Source organism: Clarias gariepinus, chromosome 19 (genome assembly GCF_024256425.1).
Source record: "Clarias gariepinus isolate MV-2021 ecotype Netherlands chromosome 19, CGAR_prim_01v2, whole genome shotgun sequence".
NCBI lineage: Eukaryota > Metazoa > Chordata > Actinopteri > Siluriformes > Clariidae > Clarias > Clarias gariepinus.
In genome coordinates this window covers 18,677,246-18,700,160 of record NC_071118.1, presented here as the reverse complement: position 1 = coordinate 18,700,160, position 22,915 = coordinate 18,677,246, and the positions used below count along the sequence as shown (strand labels likewise).

General features: G+C 35.4%; 1 protein-coding gene across 1 annotated transcript; it reads right to left on the bottom strand.

Moving 5' to 3' along the window:
* Positions 1-2,492: 2,492 nt before the first annotated feature.
* rexo4 (REX4 homolog, 3'-5' exonuclease) lies at positions 2,493-21,622 on the bottom strand. Its single transcript, XM_053479301.1, has 8 exons — positions 21,095-21,622; positions 7,687-7,985; positions 6,109-6,273; positions 5,369-5,562; positions 4,400-4,488; positions 4,237-4,311; positions 4,066-4,140; positions 2,493-3,187 (listed from the first exon to the last, which is right to left on the bottom strand). Exons 1-8 carry the CDS (start codon positions 21,305-21,307, stop codon positions 3,044-3,046), a joined length of 1,254 nt encoding a protein of 417 aa, XP_053335276.1. The 5' UTR covers positions 21,308-21,622; the 3' UTR covers positions 2,493-3,043.
* Positions 21,623-22,915: the final 1,293 nt, after the last annotated feature.

Sequence of the window (22,915 nt, the reverse complement as noted above, 5' to 3'; positions counted from 1 at the left end):
TGAGTCCACCTGTGATAAATTTAGTTGATTGGACATGATTTGAAAAGGCACACCCCTGTCTATATAAGGTCACACAGTTGACAGTTCATGTCAGAGCACAAACCAAGCATGAAGTCAAAGGAATTGTCTGTAGACCCCTGAAACAGGACTGTCTTATTGTTACTCTTTCTATACCTTTTTTTTTTACTCTCAAATTTTCTTGTCAACCTTATCTCTAAGCTTTGGCAATACAAATGTAAATATTTGTCATGCCAATAAGGCACCTTTAAATCTTGAATGAAACTGCAGACTGATGCGTGCTTTCACATCAGTCTCTAAAAGTTCTGAGAAGTCTCCAATCACAACAATCACACCAAATTGGCCAAGAGGGTTAAGAAAGCCGCCAGATTTAGCGAGAAGGTCTGCAACACTGACTTCATTGTCCAATCTTTATGCTTTCTAGCAAACTGAAGCCTTTTTTCCTGGTTAGTCTAACTAACAAATAGTTTAGTCCCAATTCTGCAAATTCTCTCAAGAAGTGTGTAGGTAATCTCTGTTCGTGCTCATTCATGACATTTTTTTCAAACCATATTTCTTCGAAGCAGTAATGGTTTAGCACTATTCCTCCAGGTTTTATAATGCACTGTATAGTTCTGACCTAATTCCAATAATTTCAGCTTAGTTGATTCCAGTAATATCTGTAGTTGGTTTCTTTTTCTTGATGCAGGCCAATAATTTGACAATTAAAAAAAAAAAAAAATTCCACAACCACAGAAATGGCCTTCCAACGTGTTTGTTTAAGAGAGAAGCTACCTGCTACTTCAGTTAACTGATGTACTTTTTTAACTGATGAACTTTTCTGTGGTTGTGGAAAAAAAAAAGACAAATTATTTGCCTTAGGTCAGAACTATGATGACAAAAAATATCTGTCCTTGTCTGAGTCCAGACAAAGAATATATAAGTAGAGTGTTCTGCTCTGACAAACCTTATCAATTACCCACAACCATTGAAACAGGATAGATGAGCAGCAGTTCATCATGCATATTTGTATAAACTTAGGGCTGGGCGATTTGTCCTAAAATCAAAACCTTGATTAATTGAACATTTTAACTCGATTACGATTAATGAACGATTATTTAAAAAATAATAATTCTTGCCCTCATAGTTTACTGACAAGTTTTGTACAATAAATATGCTCACATATTACAAGTGAGAGATTTTTTTAATGAAGGGTGCATTACTTGATTTAAAAATAATTGAAGGAAATACACACTATCTACTATCTATGATTATTTATTGAACATCAATGTTGAACAACTGAAATTAAAGCACACATTGCCTAAAATAAACAGTCACTTTGTTCTTATAAAAAATTAAAAATAAATAACTTGCACTTTTGGAAACAAAATAAATTATTTTCAATGTTTTTCTTATTAAAAGTAGAAAATAAGCAGTATCTCTTCTAAATAAAATAACTTGTATATCCTAAAAAATAATATTTTAAACAGTGAATTTCTTGCATCTTCTGTAAACAAATATTTTAATGTGCAATGTATCAATGTAAACAACAGATTGTTGTAATGAAAATAGAACTCTCAAAAAATCCTATGCGATGTAATAACAAATAGCATCAGTTATTTCTTTTTTCCATTTTCTTGAACTCTTCTCATACTGTGGTGTTTGTGAATTTGTTATATTTGGTACTTGTGTTATCGACATCTGCTTTGCGGAGGCACTTGTTGCTGGGCGCTTGTCGGTCTCTTTTGTTTTTTTTTGAGCCATGCACTGTTCATATTCAGTAACGTGATTGTGCTTTATGTGTTGAAACAAATTGGTAGTGTTACCTTTGGGTGTCGAAACAGTTTTTCTACAGTATCTACATCTGACTTCATTTTGTTCGATGTCATCCTTACTGAAGCCAAAATGTGTCCAAATAACGGAGACTGCATTTTTCTATGGTACAAGCTGCTTTTGTTGCTCAGTTGTCTCAGTGTTTAAGATCTCCATGCTCGACATGTCGGCGGAGTAACGTAACGGAGCGGGGTCACGTGACTCCACACGCGGTATTATTTGTAAAGGGAAAGTAATCGAAATAATCGACCTGGAAAAATTTGAACGATTATAGATTCTGAATGTCGATTTCGATTACTTTTCGATTAATCGCCCAGCCCTATATAAACTACATAAAAATGCAATGCACATCAGATTCAGAGCGGTCAAAAATGTAATTGAGGATATCATTTGTGTAATACGAGTGTCAGAAACATGGTATACCATCATCTTGAAATGCATCTTTACACACAACTAATCTGAAGAAATCATCATCAATCCACACGACTTGATCCGCTCTCAAATCAACATGGCTGTTGTTAAACCTTTGGTTTCAGTTTGGCAATTTCTATAAGCCCCTCTCTCTGCTAAGAATGCAGGCCACATGTTCATAGAGCACTTACTTAGGAGCCGGGTAACGGAGCAATGGAGGAAAACAGTAAATAAATGAAAATTAACACCGATTCTGTTTACTTTGTACATTTATTTAAACCAGATTATTGATCTGAGATTTTTTTTTTGGAGTTTTAAAAGCCGTACAAACCATGTTTAGATTCGTATTATGTACAAATGCCACAGAAAATTGTATGTTGTATGTAAGACATTTACACATATGCAGATCTAATACTAGTATTTACTCTTTCAACAGAATAGATTCAAAATGACCATGAATTATCGAACAAGCTGTTGGACAAAGTTCCCACAGGGTCTGAAATACAAATATATTTTGTGTATACATACGGCATATGTAAATCATCTTTAAAGGGCTGCACTGAAGGAATACAACTAGTGTGATCACCATATTATTTACTTGTGAGCACATACAAAGTAAATTGCTTGTGTGTAATACTTGTTCTTTAAACTGACCCTGTAGAAATGCCTCAAAAGATGTTACTAATTATCACAATGACCGAACTGTTAGCAATAGTTTACAGCTAATTCTGTTTAAGGTAATGTCATGGAAACACTTGGCACCTGGAACTCTTTTCTCAATTACTCCTTGTGTCTTACGCATTTAAGCTGTTACCAAGCCAGGTTTGGCTCGAGGTTTGCGAGAGCTTTTTTGGTTGGTGGCTTGACCCCTGCTGGCTTTTAGCTCTGCCTCCCACTTCTTCTTCACTAGTGTGTACAAACGCATGGCGGCCTGCGCATCCTGGACCTATAACAGAGACATACACATGCACACAGCATATTAAAGGTCAAAAAAGTTACAAGTATTCAATCTTCCCCAAATGTACTGTAATAGCAAAGCCAATTATTTGTATTTTGTTTTGCTTTACATTGAATAATAGGACACAACAGATCAAACCACCCAATTACTAAATGAGCAAAACTATTAGAAAAGAGAGTTAAAGTAAATAATAAATTTTTGGTTGCATATCTCATTTTTAAAATAACTAAAATTATTCAAAGACCCACTGAAATAACCAAACTGTTTACAAGCAAAAGGTACCATATTTTAAGTTGTTTAACAACTCTAGGTGTAAATAAAAATTACATTTAATTGAAATGAAAGCTGAAATATTTTGAATTGTATAACAGATGTCCCCAGTATGTGGCCAAAACCAAACAATCGGCACTGCTATTCCAATATGTTCAAAAAGGACTACAAGTAAAATTCCAAAGTAATTTACAAAAACACTGGACAGAAATTGCCCCAACCCAGTCAGGCAGTAAAAGTGTATGCATTAAAGTATGTACAGTGGAACCACGGATTGCGAGTACCTTGGTCTGTGAGCATTTTGCAAGACGAGAATTTTTTTTAAAGAAATTGTAACTTTTTATGGGAATTATGTGTAATCGACTCCCATGCTCAATCTCAGTGTGTCACTTGTATAGTCAACATTCATGCGTGGATTACTTTACATTTTGTTTAAATTATTTATATGAATATTTTGGGGTTTTGGAACGAACCATCATAGTTTCTATTATTTCTTATAGGCAATTTTGCTTTGATATACAAGCACGCTTCCTTAATGAATTATGCTCACAATCCAGGATTTACCTGTATTTTAATAAAACTAAAGTGGTACATACAGATGAGTGCTCTCCCTGCTGTACTTTCACATTAAGAATCTCTCTACATAACACCCTCAGTGCTGGACGTCCACTCTGTGCATGAGAGAAGGTAAGAAAGACATTTTAAAACATTTATGTTTACATCTATAAAAAGCTCAGTGAACACTCTGGTTAGAAAAGCATTATTACCTTTACTATCTTCTTGAAAGGTTTGTACTTCTGAGTGTCTCTTGTATTTTTTTTTGGGTGATCCAGTAACAAAATCTATACAAGAGCAAAGATTAAAAAGATTTTACAATGATTTAAATTTATATAGTCTATTCATTCAGCATAAACTCAGGAAGTACAGCACCTTTAAATCATTATGAATGGCATGTCCCACTAATATTCGTCCCTCCAGAATCTTAGCCACTTCCTGTTGTACTACTTTGAAGTTCTCTCCTGTAAAACATACATAGAAAGTGAATACCAATTAAAAAACAATATAAAAAGTAGGGTTGAATGTTCTATGCCAATATCTAAACATTTTAATAATTTACATTTTGTCTCATTAATAAACATACAAAATAAAGAAAAGTGGAAGCAATGGCAACATTTATATGAACTGTCACAACAACTAAAAAAATATTGTGCATGAGTAAATAGAATGTTCACACACATCATCCAAAATATAAGAGGTGTTCAAGTTAAACCAGTGATTTTACTTTGTGCAGAATAACAGAACACACTTAAGCAAGTACAAGCTACCTTACTTCTCTTAATATTCTCCTGCTAAATGATACACTGCTAAGTGTGTACAGTTCCAACAGACCAACGTGTCTTTTCTGCAAGTTGGCAATAGCTATCCACTAATTTTCAAGAGTGAGACATTCCACTCGCAAAACTTTCACGAGAACGCCTGCAGGGGGCTCTAAGCCACCTTGGCCCGGGATCATCATGCACGAACACACAGCCTTCTTTAAAAGAGCCTTTTTCTTTTGCACCATTAAAATGTTTTACACCATACTATGCTTGAAGTCTTCAGTAAATGTCAATCGGTTTTACACCTTCATTCAAGAGAAGTTTCATCACAAATCCTGGTTTGTCTTGAAAGCCCTTTGTAATATTATAATATAATAAATTTTAATTACTCAGTTTTTAATCCACTTATGAACTTGGCAGTGGACTAAAGCTGAACTTTCAGTACTATGTACTGCACGAATTCAATGAATATGAACACATTTTTTATTGATTAAAATTATTGGTCATCCAGCTGATGATTTTTGAAAATTAAGGTGATTGTTTAATACTTTATGATGCTAAAAATATTTTGTTTGCTCACCGTGTTCGATATCATCAGGCCGAATGCCACTGACAGCTGTCCTGTAGTCAGTGACTTTCTCTGTTGGTTTAACATATTTGTCATATACACATTTGCCAAAATAGTTGACAATGGAGACCCTTGCTAAAATGCTCTCCTCTCCACCAGGCCCCACCCCTACCATCTCACAATCCATAGCAACTGCACGTGTCAATCTGTAAATCATAAAAAGCAGCAAGGAGAAAAAAAAAGATAAGATAACTAGAAAATATTTACATGTTTGAGAAGCATAGTTACAAATATTAGAAAACAAAGCATTCTTTAATAATAGTCCAATGCACTGAAATATTCAACTTTTTTTTTTTACCCAAAATAGAAAATTCCAATTATTGTCCTTTCATGAGCAACTGATTTTCTGTATACAAATGTGTTAAAGAGAAGCAATAAGTTATAAAAAAAAAAAACCACACATAGTCACAGCCTACATCCAAATAGCTAGAACCACCACAGCCTTTGCCAACAAAGGTTATCCCAATAGTTTGTGGGTTGGGACATGATTCCTGGCACTCTTATCACAAAGTGTTGTAGCTGCTTTGTGTAAACAGTTAACTTTACTTTAAGGATATGTAGCACAGATGCTGTAGTTTATTAGATTGTCTACCGCCAACATGACATAGCAGAAGTCAAGTTAATACAACTCCTTTTCTAAGATCAAGCAAGAAAAAAAACTATTAAATTGGCTTTTTTTTTGTTGTTCATACCCATCGCAAGTGCTCTCCTTGACCAGCAACTGCTCCGTGCTCCTCTCTGTAGTTTTGGCGTCTGCTTGAGTTACACCACTCCTTTTCCGCACGATATTAGCAGCCTCTGAGCCTATAGCAGCTTCAATGTCATTAGGGTCTATGTCATCAAACCAGATATCTGCCCTTAATAGCAAAACAAAAAGCTTTTAGTGGTTTTCTATTAGGTGCAGCACAGCTTGGCTCAGCAATCTACCCAACATCCTCCATACTAAGCAGTGCCGTACTAAAGTACCTGTGTTTCATTTCCAGTACTATGAGCCAAGACATACAAGTTGAGCATTTGAAAAGTATAAAGTATAAATACATGGATAAATAAATAAAACAAAACAACAACCACAACAAAAGTGAAGTGGCTCGGCCAAGGATACTGACAGCCCTAGGTTCACATTTCTTGCTGAGACATTGCACATGACAATATCATACACTAGGAATGAGAAAACTTATTTAGAATGTTAGATGTGTTTGTTTTAAAAATAAGAACATTGTACTGTATTTTGCAAACATTATACGCAAAGGGGCGATCAAGTAAAACTTGGGACTTGAAGCTGACCGAGATTTACAGTTGACTTCAAGAACGGTACTGTGATGAGACGCTTAGCATGAATAATGATCCGAGCTGAGGTGGCTCAGAGCCCACTGCAGTATTGCCACATCCCCCACAGAGTCCTGACCTGGCTCCAAGTGATTTCCCCATGTTTGGGCCATTGTAGGAATTCCTGAGAGTCCAGCATTTCAGACATAAATTACGCAGTCTGATCATGGTGCTGGTGTACTAAAAAAACTTTCTACATTTATGCTATTCTAGCACTAGCGAAACACTGCAGTAAGTGCATTAATGTAGCAGGAGTTTATATAAAGAAATAAGGTTTAATTTTACTCTCATTACCATTTTCTTAAGCTCTTTCTATTCTCTCTTTCTAAGTCCTGGTTTGACTTGAGCACCCCGATAGAAATGACTGATGAATATTTTGTGTATTACTGCAGTGCAGCAAAAAAATTCTCTGTAGATTTATAATACATGTATACAAAATCTGCATTCACTCATGTGAATTTGTTTCAAAGAGACCTTGATACCAAACTGATAGACTTTCACTCAGAAGGGGCAAAAAGGAAAAATAAAAAAATAAAAAGAGAAAAAAAATAAAAAACTAGCCTTTTTTAGTACGTTTGGACTGGACTGTATATTAATGTCTACACACCAGCTATAATTCTAAAGACTAAAACCAACAACCAAATGATTTTCTTTTTATTAGCCAGTGACATTGTGTGTTTTCCCACTGACTTTGCCTAAAACAATTAATTTAACAGCTAATTTAAAAACTGAGATAAATAAGTGCCACTGAGTAATTCTATTATTCATAATCGGAATAATTAATTGTTCCTGTAATCAAGAGATTATTCAAAGTCATGGCTTTACACATTTAAACAGATCAAAAACAGAAAGTCAACTAAATCTACCAAGTGATAGTATCAGAAAGGGTCTATCTAAATGCCATAAAAAGGCCTTCCATTTCTATTTAATGCCTGTATACATACTCTGTTGGTGTCTTTTCTGTGTTTTCAATTTTCTTCCTTTTGTCTGCTTGCTTCTTTTGTCCCCCCTCAACATCATTCATTTTCCTCTTCTCAGTTTTGTGCTGTTTATGACAATTGCTACGTTGTTCCATTCCAGCCACTTCAGATTCCTGTTGCTTCAAACAGTTAAATGATTTTTTAAAGTCTTTGACTGCTGCTTGATTTGTATCTTGATTGTTGCACTGTGCACGTTTGTTGGATTCTTTAATTGGGAATGACTTCAGCTTCTTTGTATTTAAATTCTCTTCTGAGTTGAGCACCTGCAAAACACAAAAACACAATTAAATTACACAATACAAGCTGTCAGTCTAAAGATCCAGAGAATTAGTCTGTTGACAATAATGATAAACTACTGTTATTACTATATTGTTAACTACTGTTGTATTATTAACATATGCATGTTTTTAAATCCTCCAAAAACAAGCAAGACCAATTATTTTGTTTCTGCTATACACTTTATCTACTACTAACAGAAGTCACCTGTTTACAGTGCATTTGTTGTTAAAAGAATAAACCAACATGAAGGCCAAAGAGTTCGGAGGCCAGAGCTGGTATGTAACCAAGGGTACCATGTTTTATGTTGTTAAACATGTAACATGTTTTATGTTACAACTTTACAACGAAAATAAACATGTTTGCAGCTTGGTACAATAACCTCCATAGATAAATTTCGAACATAATAGAAAAAGAATATGTAAGCAAGATATAAAAGACAACTCCTAAAAAGACAAAGTAGTATATTGCAGTTATAGTGACCTCTTGACACAGAACCATAGACTGAAGTAGGACTGAACAAACTCTGTAATATCACCCATACATTTTTGAACTGTGGGTGCTCTAATCATTGACCTCTTGGCATTAGCTGACTTCACCTAAACTCTGGTTAAGCCATAAATGGGCAAATTGTCATAACAAATAGAGCCTGGCTGTTGGTTGGAACATGCCTACAAACCTCGGTATCCAGAAGCTTAGCTTTAGCTTAGCTAAAATGCTATGGTGGCTAACGTTAAGTTGTACGCCATATTACCTTGCATTTGGTTGAATAAAAAGTAAACTTCGTCCCATGTAGCTGTCATTTAAATTATCCATGCCCATAATTATGCATACTTTACTAGCTTAAAATATTTGTCACTGATGAGTTGCATAAAAATTCACCCCATACAGTTTTCATGAATAAGAAATCTAACTCTGGAGACTAAAACCATTTTTGTTCCAGACTACAAACATGTTTATTTCTGTTGTAAAGTTGAACATTTGAACACAGGCTCTATGAGGCCTGTGGACGTAGAGTATTATGGTGAACTGGTATGTTTAGATGCCGTCTTCCCCACTCTCATTGATCACTTAGGTTTGTTGACGGTGAGGTGATTGTTTGCTTTACATCTCAGGGAGCCCTCATGTCTGTGTTTCCTTCTGGCTCTTCCCTTTTAGTTATGCTGTTATAGTTAGTCATGCCGAAGTCTCTGCTTGCACTCTACACTAAATATACATTCACATTATACATTATGTGACTGCAGCCATACCTAACTTATCTCTCCTCTTCTGCTCTCCCCTTTTCTGTTCTCTTTCCTCCCTCTCTCTGTCGAGCTATGTCTGACCCATCCTAGTGCTCCGCTTCTGGTTGGAGATCTCGTCGCATGGATGCCCCGTATGTCTCTTTGGGATGCGTCTGTTGTCTGGGGATAGTTTCACTCTACCATGAAGACGGTACTGGCCTCGACTGGTGTTGACACCTGTTTCTCAGAGGACTTGACTTGGCTGCAGTTGCTAGATAGTTCAAGACTGAAAATTCCTACAAGTCTACCTGAGTCTCCAATAACTACCTGGACTCCATATTAACATCAATTAACATTACCTGTTATAGCTGAACTACCTGCGACCTAACACACAGTATAAATGCAGATTAATTCATGCTTTCTGTTTCACCCAAATAAGGATGGGTTTCCTGTTGAGTCTGGCTCCTCTCAAGGTTTCTTCCTATTACCATCTCAGGGAGTTTTTCCTTGCCACTGTCGCCCGTGGCTTGCTCACCAGGGACAATCTACTTATTTTGATTCATGCACCTCACATTCCATACAAACGTAAATAATTCTTTTGATTGTGTAAAGCTGCTTTGTGACAATGACAAATGCTAAATGCGCTATACAAATAAAATTGAATTGAATGAAAACTGACTCACATTGTGGCACTTTTGCTTTGAACTAATTTTTTTAGAATCAGAGGTTGCCCCTTGCCCAGAACCAAACCAACTACCAATTTGACACACAGTCTGTCCGCAGTTTTGCTAAACACACACACACATTATGTATATTTATTTATTTACTTATTTATTTTTAATTAAGGAATAAAAAAGCATTTTATTATTAATGGAAGCATGATTTAAAAAATAAACATTATAACTATTTAAAACTATTATAAAATTATGACTATTTACTCTGTTTAATAGTGAAAGTAAGAACATTTATTCCAACAAAGGCAAAAAAGAGCAGAGAAAAACGTTTTTGGAGTGAGAATAAGTTAAATCTTGAGATGTGCAATACATAAGCAATGTTAAACAAATTTTTAATAAAAATAATTACACAGATGTAGTACACAGAGGTATGTACAAAAATAACCGCGGTGAAGTTGGTTTGACGTTGGACGTTGGATATTCGAGCTCCGGCGACCAGATTTGTAGCGGCGATTCGCTGATTTGTAGCGGGGATTCGCTAACAGAGTCCGGCGAAAGCACGTCGCCTACTGCGCGAGTTAGGGACCGTCTGCAAATTACTGTCCGACTGAAATACGGATAATAATAATATTATAAACATTGATATTTAAAACAAATAAACGAATTATTGATTCAAAATCTAATCTAAAATGTGTGTCCACTTGTCCTGCAGAAGGCACAACCTTTTTTTGTCAATATTATGACTTTTCATTTTGATTAACAATTAATATTTAATAATTATGCATTTTACTTCAATACCTTCCAGGTCATGTGACCTATTGACTCAAAATTTATTCCAAAATGTGTGTCCACCTGTCCTGCAAAGGGCACAACCTTTTTTTCTGTCAATATTATCACTTTTAATTTTTTATTAATAATTAATATTCAATAATTCTGCATTTTACTTCAATACCGTTCAGGTCATAAGACCTATTGCCTCAAAATCTATTCTATAAGAGGTGTCCACCTGTCCTGCAGAGGGCACAACCTTTTTTTGTCAATATTATCACTTTAAATTTTTATTAATAATTAATATTTAATAATTATGCATTTTACTTCAATACCTTCCAGGTCATGTGACCTATTGACTCAAAATCTATTCTAAAATGTGTGTCCACCTGTCCTGCAGAAGGCACAACCTTTTTTCTGTCAATATTATCACTTTGCACATTTATTAATAATTAATATTTAATAATTATGCATTTTACTTCAATACCTTCCAGGTCATGTGACCTATTGACTCAAAATTTATTCCAAAATGTGTGTCCACCTGTCCTGCAAAGAGCACAACCTTTTTTCTGTCAATATTATCACTTTTAATTTTTATTAAAAATTAATATTCAATAATTCTGCATTTTACTTCAATACCTTCCAGGTCATGTGACCTATTGACTCAAAATCCATTCCAAAATGTGTGTCCACCTGTCCTGCAAAGGGCACAACCTTTTTTCTGTCAATATTATCACTTTTAATTTTTTATTAATAATTATTATTCAATAATTCTGCATTTTACTTCAATACCGTTCAGGTCACAAGACCTATTGCCTCAAAATAATTCTATAAGAGGTTCTATAAGAGGTGTCCACCTGTCCTGCAGAGGGCACAAACTTTTTTTGTCAATATTATCACTTTAAATTTTTATTAATAATTAATATTTAATAATTATGCATTTTACTTCAATACCTTCCAGGTCATGTGACCTATTGACTCAAAATCCATTCTAAAATGTGTGTCCACTTGTCCTGCAGAGGGCACAACCTTTTTTCTGTCAATATTATCATTTTGCACATTTATTAATAATTAATATTTAATAATTATGCATTTTACTTCCAGGTCATGTGACCTATTGACTCAAAATTTATTCCAAAATGTGTGTCCACCTGTCCTGCAAAGGGCACAACCTTTTTTCTGTCAATATTATCACTTTTAATTTTTATTAATAATTAATATTCAATAATTCTGCATTTTACTTCAATACCGTTCAGGTCATAAGACCTATTGACTCAAAATCTATTCCAAAATGTGTGTCCACCTTTCCTGCAAAGGGCACAACCTTTTTTTTGTCAATATTTTCACTTTTCATTTTTATTAATAATTAATATTTAATAATTATGCATTTTATTCAATACCTTCCAGGTCATGTGACCTATTGACTCAAAATCTATTCTATAAGAGGTGTCCACCTGTCCTGCAGAGGGCACAAACTTTTTTTGTCAATATTATCACTTTAAATTTTTATTAATAATTAATATTTAATAATTATGCATTTTACTTCAATACCTTCCAGGTCATGTGACCTATTGACTTAAAATTTATTCCAAAATGTGTGTCCACCTGTCCTACAAAGAGCACAACCTTTTTTCTGTCAATATTATCACTTTTAAGTTTTATTAAAAATTAATATTCAATAATTCTGCATTTTACTTCAATACCTTCCAGGTCATGTGACCTATTGACTCAAAATCCATTTCAAAATGTGTGTCCACCTGTCCTGCAAAGGGCACAACCTTTTTTCTGTCAATATTATCACTTTTAATTTTTTTTTAATAATTAATATTCAATAATTCTGCATTTTACTTCAATACCGTTCAGGTCATAAGACCTATTGCCTCAAAATCTATTCTATAAGAGGTGTCCACCTGTCCTGCAGAGGGCACAACCTTTTTTTGTCAATATTATCACTTTAAATTTTTAATAATAATTAATATTTAATAATTATGCATTTTACTTCAATACCTTCCAGGTCATGTGACCTATTGACTCAAAATCCATTCTAAAATGTGTGTCCACCTGTCCTGCAAAGGGCACAACCTTTTTTCTGTCAATATTATCACTTTGCACATTTATTAATAATTAATATTTAATAATTCTGCATTTTATTTCAATACCTTCCAGGTCATGTGACCTATTGACTCAAAATTTATTCCAAAATGTGTGTCCACCTGTTCTGCAAAGAGCACAACCTTTTTTCTGTCAATATTTTCACTTTTCATTTTTATTAATAATTAATATTTAATAATTATGCATTTTACTTCAATACCATTCAGGTCATAAGACCTATTGACTCAAAATCTATTCCAAAATGTGTGTCCACCTGTCCTGCAAAGGTCACAACCTTTTTTCTGTCAATATTTTCACTTTTCATTTTTATTAATAATTAATATTTAATAATTATGCATTTTACTTCAATACCTTCCAGGTCTTTTTGCAGTAGCAGTAGCAGTGATTAACCTTTTCATAGTGATGTGCCCACTCTTTAGGCTATAGCAAATGACATGTAGTCAAGCAGTACTTGCACAACTTCTTCAGTAGCAACCAGGGCTGGTTCATCTGTACGGTATAATGGAACTTGCAGGCATACAAAACTGAAGTACTGATCAGATGGTCGGTAGATCAAGCCACACCTCCACCAAGTTGCCATTGTTGAGCCCGTGAGCTAGGCCCTTAACCCTATCTGCTCCAGGGGTGCCATATCATAGCTGACCCTGCTCTCTGGTATGTGAAGAATTTTTTTGTGCGCAGTAATGTACAGTATGTGACAAATAAAGGCTTAACTTAAGTTAGGGTGTCTCAATGTAATACCCATGTACAGATTATTAGGGCCCAAGCACTATGACATCAGCCCTATTACAGTACATTACAGTGTGTAAAGGGCCATCTTGTTCTTCTAAAGATTGTTATTAGGAACCAAGCATATGAACATCAACCCTACAGTTTGTCGTCTTAGTGTGTGAAGGGCCCCTTTTTTTTCTTATAGGAATTTTTTTTTTATTAGGGCCTAAGCACTATATGTCGTCTGTATGTCGTCATAGTGTGTGAAGGAGTCTTATGTTCTTCTGTTGTCGTTGTTGGTCTTTTGGCTGCTCCCGGCAAGGGGTCGCCACAGCGGAATACCCTGTCCGCACTACAACTTGGCACAGGTTTTACTAGGATTATTATTTTTTAAGAGTCCGAGCACTATGATATCAGCCCTATTACATCATAGTGTATGAAGTTGTTTTTCTAAGGATTTTTTCCAGCCTCCAGGTCTTTTTGCTTTTCTAGCACGCCCTGAAAGTCATTAGTAACAGGTTAGAAACTGCTGCCATTAGGATGCAACTCCCAGGGCCCTTACACAAGATTTTGCTGCATAGCTTATGCACACTTGCATGTATACATGGAAAACCCCAAAACTTGATTCCAAAAATGTTGCGACACTGTACAAACTATTAATAAAAACAGAATGCAATGAAGTGGAAGTTTTAAATTTAAATATTTATTCCATAATAGAATATAGATAACATTTCAAATGTTGAAAGTGAGACATTTTGAAATGTCATGCCAAATATTGGCTCATTTTGGATTTTATGAGAGCTACATATTCCAAAAGTTGTGACAGGTAGCAATAAGATGCCGGAAAAGTAAAATGTACATATAAGAATCAGCTGGAGGACCAATTTGCAACTTATTAGGTCAATTGGAAACATGATTGGGTATAAAAAGAACCTCTTAGGGTGGCCGTGTCTCTCAGAAGACAAGATGGGGGGGGATCACCAATTCCCTCAATGCTGCAGCGACTTTCTGTGTGACATTATATTGAGTGACATCACATTTAGTGACATTATTGTGTGATGCTTTTCTTCAGCATCCAGAGCTTTTTGAAGGTCTTGACATAAAATTCCCCCCCATTCTAAAATCATGTCATTATGTTATTGGTATGTCTCCTTTAAATGCATGTGTCCACTGTGTCCAATGTATTTTTGCGCAAGATGATTGGACCTGCTTATTATTGCTTGCAACTGTATTTCAACCTTAGTTATTAATAAATATAAGAATAAGTGACTTAGTGCAACCAGAGGGGGGGGGGGGGGGGTGCAACCCAGTGTCTTCTTGTGCCAGTCCCAAGTCTGGAATGTAGAGGGTGGTGAACTTTGCAAAGAGGATGGAAATGGCAGTAGTAAATACCGGAAAATAGGGTGACATACAGTATAAGAGTGGAGGCAGAAGCACTCAGGTCGACTACATCTTGTGTCGACGTTGTAATCTGAAAGAGATCAGTGACTGCAAAGTGTTGATAGGGGAGAGTGTAGTCAGACAACACAGAATGGTGGTGTGTAAAATAACCCTGGTGGTGAGGAAGGTAAAGAGGACAAAGGCAGAGCAGAGGACAAAGTGGTGGAAGCTGAGAAAGAAAGAATGTTGTGTAGTCTTCAGGGAGGAGTTGAGACAGGCTATGGGTGGTCAGGAGGTGCTTTTAGTTGACTGGACAACTACAGCCAATATTAGGGAGACAGGTAGGAGGGTACTTGGTGTATCATCAAGTAAGGGAAAAGTGGACAAGGAGACTTGGTGGTGGAATGAGGAAGTCCAGGAGTGTATACAGGGAAAGAGGCTAGCTAAGAAAAAGTGGGACACAGAGGACTGAAGAGAGTAGACAGGAGTACAGAGAGATGCAGCGTTGGGTGAAGGTAGAGGTGGCAAAGGCCAAACAAAGAGCATATAAGTACTTGTATGCTAGATTGGATAGTAAGGAGGGTGAGGTGGATCTGTACAGGTTGGCAAGGCAGAGAGATAGAGATGGAAAGGATGTGCAGCAGCTTAGAGTGATTAAAGATAGAGATGGAAATGTACTGACAGATGCCAGGAGGGTGATGGGAAGATGGAAGGATTACTTTGAGGAGTTGAGGAATGAGGAAAACGAAAGAGAACAAAGAGTAGAAGAGGTGACTGTTGTGGAACAGGAAGTAGCAAATATTAGTAAAAGTGAGGTAAGAAGGGCATTGAAGAGGATGAAGAGTGGAAAGGCTGTTGGTCCAGATGACATACCTGTGGAGGTATGGAAGTGCTTAGGAGAGGTGGCAGTAGAGTTTCTGACAAGTTTGTTTAACAAGATCTTGGAGAGTGAGAGGATTTCAGAGGAATGGAGGAGAAGTGTATTGGTGCTGATTTTTCAGAACAAGGGAGATGTGCAAAGCTGTGGCAATTATAGAGGTATAAAGCTAATGAGCCAGACAATGAAGCTGTGGGAAAGAGTAGTGGAAGCTAGGTTAAGGGCAGAGGTTAGCATTTGTGAGCAGCAATATGGCTTTTTGCCTAGAAAGAGTACATCAGATGCGGTTTTTGTTTTGAGGATGCTGGTGGAGAAGTACAGAGAAGGTAATGAAGAGTTGCATTGTGTCTTTGTAGATTTAGAGAAAGCGTACGACAGGGTGCCGAGAGAGGAGCTGTGGTGTTGTATGAGGAAGTCTGGAGTGGCAGAGAAGTATGAGCAAGACATTTACATTACATTTACATTTAGGCATTTGGCAGACGCTCTTATCCAGAGCGACTTACATTTTTATCTCATTACACATCTGAGCAGTTGAGGGTTAAGGGCCTTGCTCAAGGGCCCAACAGTGGCAACTTGGTGGTTGTGGGGTTTGAACCTGGGATCTTCCGAACCGTAGTCCAATGCCTTAACCACTGAGGTACGGAATACATGTGTGTGAATGAGAGGAATCCAAGAGAAACGGTGAGGCTACAGGAAGCAGAGCTGAAGATGTTGAGGTTCTCTTTGGGAGTTACAAGGATGGATAGGATCAAGAGTGAGTTCATCAGAGGGACAACCCATGTTAGATGTTTTGGAGATGAAGTCAGAGAGGGCAGATTGAGGTGGTTTGGACATGTTCAGAGGAGAGATTGTGAATATATCTGTAGAAGGATGCTGAGGTTGGACCTGCCAGGCAGGAGGTCTAGAGAAAGATTTACGGATGCAGTTAGAGAGGACATGAAGTTAGTTGGTGTAAGAGAAGAGGATGCAGAGGATAGGGTTAGATGGAGGCAGATGATTCGCTGTGGCGACCCCTGAAAGGGAACAGCCGAAAGACAAAGAAGAAGTATAAGTGACTTAAATGTAAGTGATAATATTGATAATTTAATGTGTCCACTTGTCCTCTGCAGCTCAGGTGGACACACATTTTGGAATAGATTTTGAGTCAATAGGTCTTATGACCTGAACGGTATTGAAGTAAAATGCATAATTATTAAATATTAATTATTAATAAAAATTTAAAGTGAAAATATTGACAAAAAAAAGGTTGTGCCCTTTGCAGGACAGGTGGACACACATTTTGGAATAGATTTTGAGTCAATAGGTCTTATGACCTGAACAGTATTGAAGTAAAATGCATAATTATTAAATATTAATTATTAAAAAAATTTTAAAGTGATAATATTGACAAAAAAAGGTTGTGCCCTCTGCAGGACAGGTGGACACACATTTTAGAATGGATTTTGAGTCAATAGGTCACATGACTTGGAAGATATTGAAGTAAAATGCATAATTATTAAATATTAATTATTAATAAATATTTAAAGTGATAATATTGACAAAAAAAGTTTGTGCCCCCTGCAGGACAGGTGGACACCTCTTATAGAATAGATTTTGAGGCAATAGGTCACATGACTTGGAAGATATTGAAGTAAAATTCAGAATTATTAAATATTAATTATTACTCAATATGAAAAGTGATAATATTGACAAAAAAAGTTTGTGCCCTCTGTAGGACAAGAAGTCACACCTTTTAGAATAGATTTTAAGGGAATAGGTCTTATGACCTGAACGGTATTGAAGTAACATGCAGAATTATTAAATATTAATTATTAATAAAAATGAAAAGTGAAAATATTGACCAAAAAAAGGTTGTGCCCTTTGCAGGACAGGTGGACACACATTTTGGAATAGATTTTGAGTCAATAGGTCTTATGACCTGAACGGTATTGAAGTAAAATGCATAATTATTAAATATTAATTATTAAAAAAAATTTAAAGTGATAATATTGACAAAAAAAGGTTGTGCCCCCTGCAGGACAGGTGGACACACATTTTAGAATGGATTTTGAGTCAATAGGTCACATGACTTGGAAGATATTGAAGTAACATGCATAATTATTAAATATTAATTATTAATAAATATTTAAAGTGATAATATTGACAAAAAAAAGGTTGTGCCCTTTGCAGGACAGGTGGACACACATTTTGGAATAGATTTTGAGTCAATAGGTCTTATGACCTGAACAGTATTGAAGTAAAATGCATAATTATTAAATATTAATTATTAAAAAAATTTTAAAGTGATAATATTGACAAAAAAAGGTTGTGCCCTTTGCAGGACAGGTGGACACACATTTTGGAATAGATTTTGAGTCAATAGGTCTTATGACCTGAACGGTATTGAAGTAAAATGCATAATTATTAAATATTAATTATTTAAAAAATTTTAAAGTGATAATATTGACAAAAAAAGGTTGTGCCCTCTGCAGGACAGGTGGACACACATTTTAGAATGGATTTTGAGTCAATAGGTCACATGACTTGGAAGATATTGAAGTAAAATGCATAATTATTAAATATTAATTATTAATAAATATTTAAAGTGATAATATTGACAAAAAAAGTTTGTGCCCCCTGCAGGACAGGTGGACACCTCTTATAGAATAGATTTTGAGGCAATAGGTCACATGACTTGGAAGATATTGAAGTAAAATTCAGAATTATTAAATATTAATTATTACTCAATATGAAAAGTGATAATATTGACAAAAAAAGTTTGTGCCCTCTGTAGGACAAGAAGTCACACCTTTTAGAATAGATTTTAAGGGAATAGGTCTTATGACCTGAACGGTATTGAAGTAACATGCAGAATTATTAAATATTAATTATTAATAAAAATGAAAAGTGAAAATATTGACCAAAAAAAGGTTGTGCCCTTTGCAGGACAGGTGGACACACATTTTGGAATAGATTTTGAGTCAATAGGTCTTATGACCTGAACGGTATTGAAGTAAAATGCATAATTATTAAATATTAATTATTAAAAAAAATTTAAAGTGATAATATTGACAAAAAAAGGTTGTGCCCCCTGCAGGACAGGTGGACACACATTTTAGAATGGATTTTGAGTCAATAGGTCACATGACTTGGAAGATATTGAAGTAAAATGCATAATTATTAAATATTAATTATTTAAAAAAATTTAAAGTGATAATATTGACAAAAAAAGTTTGTGCCCTCTGCAGGACAGGTGGACACCTCTTATATAATAGATTTTGAGGCAATAGGTCTTATGACCTGAACGGTATTGAAGTAAAATGCATAATTATTAAATATTAATTATTAATAAATATTTAAAGTGATAATATTGACAAAAAAAAGGTTGTGCCCTTTGCAGGACAGGTGGACACACATTTTGGAATAGATTTTGAGTCAATAGGTCTTATGACCTGAACAGTATTGAAGTAAAATGCATAATTATTAAATATTAATTATTAAAATTTTTTTAAAGTGATAATATTGACAAAAAAAGGTTGTGCCCTTTGCAGGACAGGTGGACACACATTTTGGAATAGATTTTGAGTCAATAGGTCTTATGACCTGAACGGTATTGAAGTAAAATGCATAATTATTAAATATTAATTATTTAAAAAAATTTAAAGTGATAATATTGACAAAAAAAGTTTGTGCCCTCTGCAGGACAGGTGGACACCTCTTATATAATAGATTTTGAGGCAATAGGTCTTATGACCTGAACGGTATTGAAGTAAAATGCATAATTATTAACTATTAATTATTAATAAAAATGCAAAGTGATAATATTGACAAAAAAAGGTTGTGCCCTTTGCAGGACAGGTGGACACACATTTTGGAATAGATTTTGAGTCAATAGGTCACATGACCTGGAAGGTATTGAAGTAAAATGCATAATTATTAAATATTAATTATTAATAAATATGCAAAGAGATAATATTGACAAAAAAAGGTTGTGCCCTTTGCAGGACAGGTGGACACACATTTTAGAATGGATTTTGAGTCAATAGGTCACATGACCTGGAAGGTATTGAAGTAAAATGCAGAATTATTGAATATTAATTTTTAATAAAAATTAAAAGTGATAATATTGACAGAAAAAAGGTTGTGCCCTTTGCAGGACCGGTGGACACACATTTTGGAATAAATTTTGAGTCAATAGGTCACATGACCTGGAAGGTATTGAAGTAAAATGCATAATTATTAAATATTAATTATTACTCAATATGAAAAGTGATAATATTGACAAAAAAAGTTTGTGCCCTCTGCAGGACAGGTGGACACACATTTGAGAATAGATTTTGAGTCAATAGGTCACATGACTTGGAAGGTATTGAAGTAAAATGCAGAATTATTAAATACTAATTATTAATAAAAATAAAAAGTCATAATATTGCCAAAAAAAGGTTGTGCCCTCTCCAGAACAAGTGGACACACATTTTAGAATGGATTTTGAGGCAATAGATCATTTATTTATTTTAAATATGTGTATAATATTAATAATATCCGTATTTCAGTCGGACAGTAATTTGCAGACGGTCCCTAACGAGCGCAGTAGGCGAGCTGCTTTCGCCGGCCTCTGTTAGCGAATCCCCGCTACAAATCAGCGAATCTCCGCCACAATTTGGAAATCTGGTCGCCGGAGCTCGAATATCCAACGTCCAACGTCAAACCAACTTCACCGCGGTCAAAAATATACAGTACTGATCCTCGCGCATCTCAAACACACGTGCACACGTTTATAAAAGAAAACTTTTTTTCAAGGGGTAAGAAAATCTAAATAAATATATAGTAGGAATGTTTTCAATGTTGTATCAGCGGCACAGTGGCTTAGTGTTTAGCACTGTCACCTTCTACAGCCAGGGTCAGAATTAAAGTCCCACCTCAGGGTCTGTGTGCATGAAGTCTACATGTTCTCCCCGTGCTTGGTGGATTTCTTCGGGGTACTCCAGTTTCCTCTCACAGTACAAAGACTTGCAGATAAGACTAATTGGCTTTCCCAAATTGTACTTAGAGTGTGACTGTTAACCGGACGTCCCACCACGGTCGAAATATGGGAATAAATACAACGGAACCCAACTACTGGCCTCCATAGTCCCTAGTTGGACTACAGATGTTCCTCGATGGATCAAAATGTTATATTACATTTAACTCAAGCCAGTCAAAAAAAGTACGAATGCACAGTGTATACGGCAAATAACAACTTGTGTACCTTCAACCTACTCGGCTGCTCGGAAGTGGGTTTTTTTCTGGCGCCATCTGCTGTTAAAATGCGTAATAATGTTTTAAACTCACACCTTCACAAATATACAGCTGCCATTATCACAACTACTCACCAATAGAAGACTTTTCCAGTTGGATGAAAACTCTGCAGCATCTCTGGGCGGAAGACAAACTGTATTCTTCGCTTCTTTCGGTTTAGGATCCATATATTTGTAGAAATATTTCCTTTTCTTGCCATCTTTGGTCTTTCCCTTATCGCATTTAGTTTGCTTGTTTGTTTTTGGGCTAACAACAGTCGAAGCCTGCTTTAGCTTTACTTTAGACATTTTAACGGTCTCTCAATTAACACTCAGTCAACCTTCAGCCGAAAAATCAACTTAATTGAGCTAAAAACACACGTTAAGACGGACTGGTAAACCTAACATTCAGCATCTAAGTCAAGCCTTTTCATCTCTGTATATAAGATGATGCCGATGATTACCCGAAGCGAACAAAAGATATTTAAAATAATGCCTTTACTAAAAACAAAGACTACTAGCTGCTGCTACTACTACTAAACTACTAATTACAATAAGTGAAATATTAATAAGTATAATTTGCATTAACCAGAACATGGAAGAACCATGCTGTCAGTCTTTCCGGTTTGGGTGTAACACTTAAAACTGTCCGTTTAGGAACAACAGACAGTTCCGGTATTCTGCCAGTCCATGTAGCAGTCGTTTTTCTGCTGCTATTCGACAAGTTTGAAGACAGCTTAATTCCTTTTGCACATTATGTACTAGGAGCATTATTTGATGGGGATAATTGTCTGTTAGTATATTTACCCCAATTTCTTTAAAAATATGCTTTAATAAAGTATCAAATCATGCTGCACTTACATTTAGTAGCATTTAGGCTATTTAATACTATTTTGATAGGGTAGCACGAATCGATAGACGTTGCTTTCTGTTCCATCTGGACGACGGTAGCAAGGCAGCAAAAATTGGCATAACGAATCGCTGTTAATGCATGTTTTATGAACAGATACATAAAACGCTACTAAGTTACTTTGAAACCACTTCATGTATATTAGCTATGTGTAACAATACCGTGCTATTTGATCATTATTTAATTGTGATAAAACTATTTATTATAATTATTTTATGTTATACTTTATAGAAGACTGTAACATTTAACTTAATTGTGGACTACCCGCTTCATATGTTTATGAACTACTACTGATGATAGTCTCCTTCCACCATATTAAACTATCTGTGTGTATCAAACACAGAGATGTAGAAATTATAGGACACCAATCTTGTGAAACAAATTTGTTTTTATGAATTCACATACAGTAGCTGAATGACTTTTTCTGCCATAAATATTTTTTGTACCACATGACCTGGCACCTTGCACCTCCAAGGTCTGGGTTTGATTTCCAGCCGGGTTCGATCTCTGCTTCTGTGTGCATGGAGTTTTCAATGTTCTCCCCGTGTTTGGTGGGTTTCCTTCCCCTGTCCAAAGATATGCAGATTAGGCTAACTGGCATTTACAAATTGTCCATTGTGTGTGAATAAGTGTGTGAATGTGTGCGTGCCCTGTGATGGATCCAGGGTGTACCCCACCTCCTGCCCTAAGTTTCCTGGGATAGGCTCCAGTCCCCTGTAACTCTGTATACAGGATTAAGTTGATAAATGAGTGAGTAACCACAGGAACCTAAGGGACTCTGTATTTGTCCAGAATTCTGAAATATAAAATTCAAATAATAGTCCTGTAAAAAATTGATCTCAAATTTGATTTGTCACATACACAGTCATACACAGTACGATATGCAGTGAAATGCTTATATGACTGCCCCCGTGACCTTTTATTAATGATTATTAATAAAAAGTAAATATGGAATAAAATAAGAAATTAAATATAAAATATAAGAAAATATAGCTATAGAGGATAAG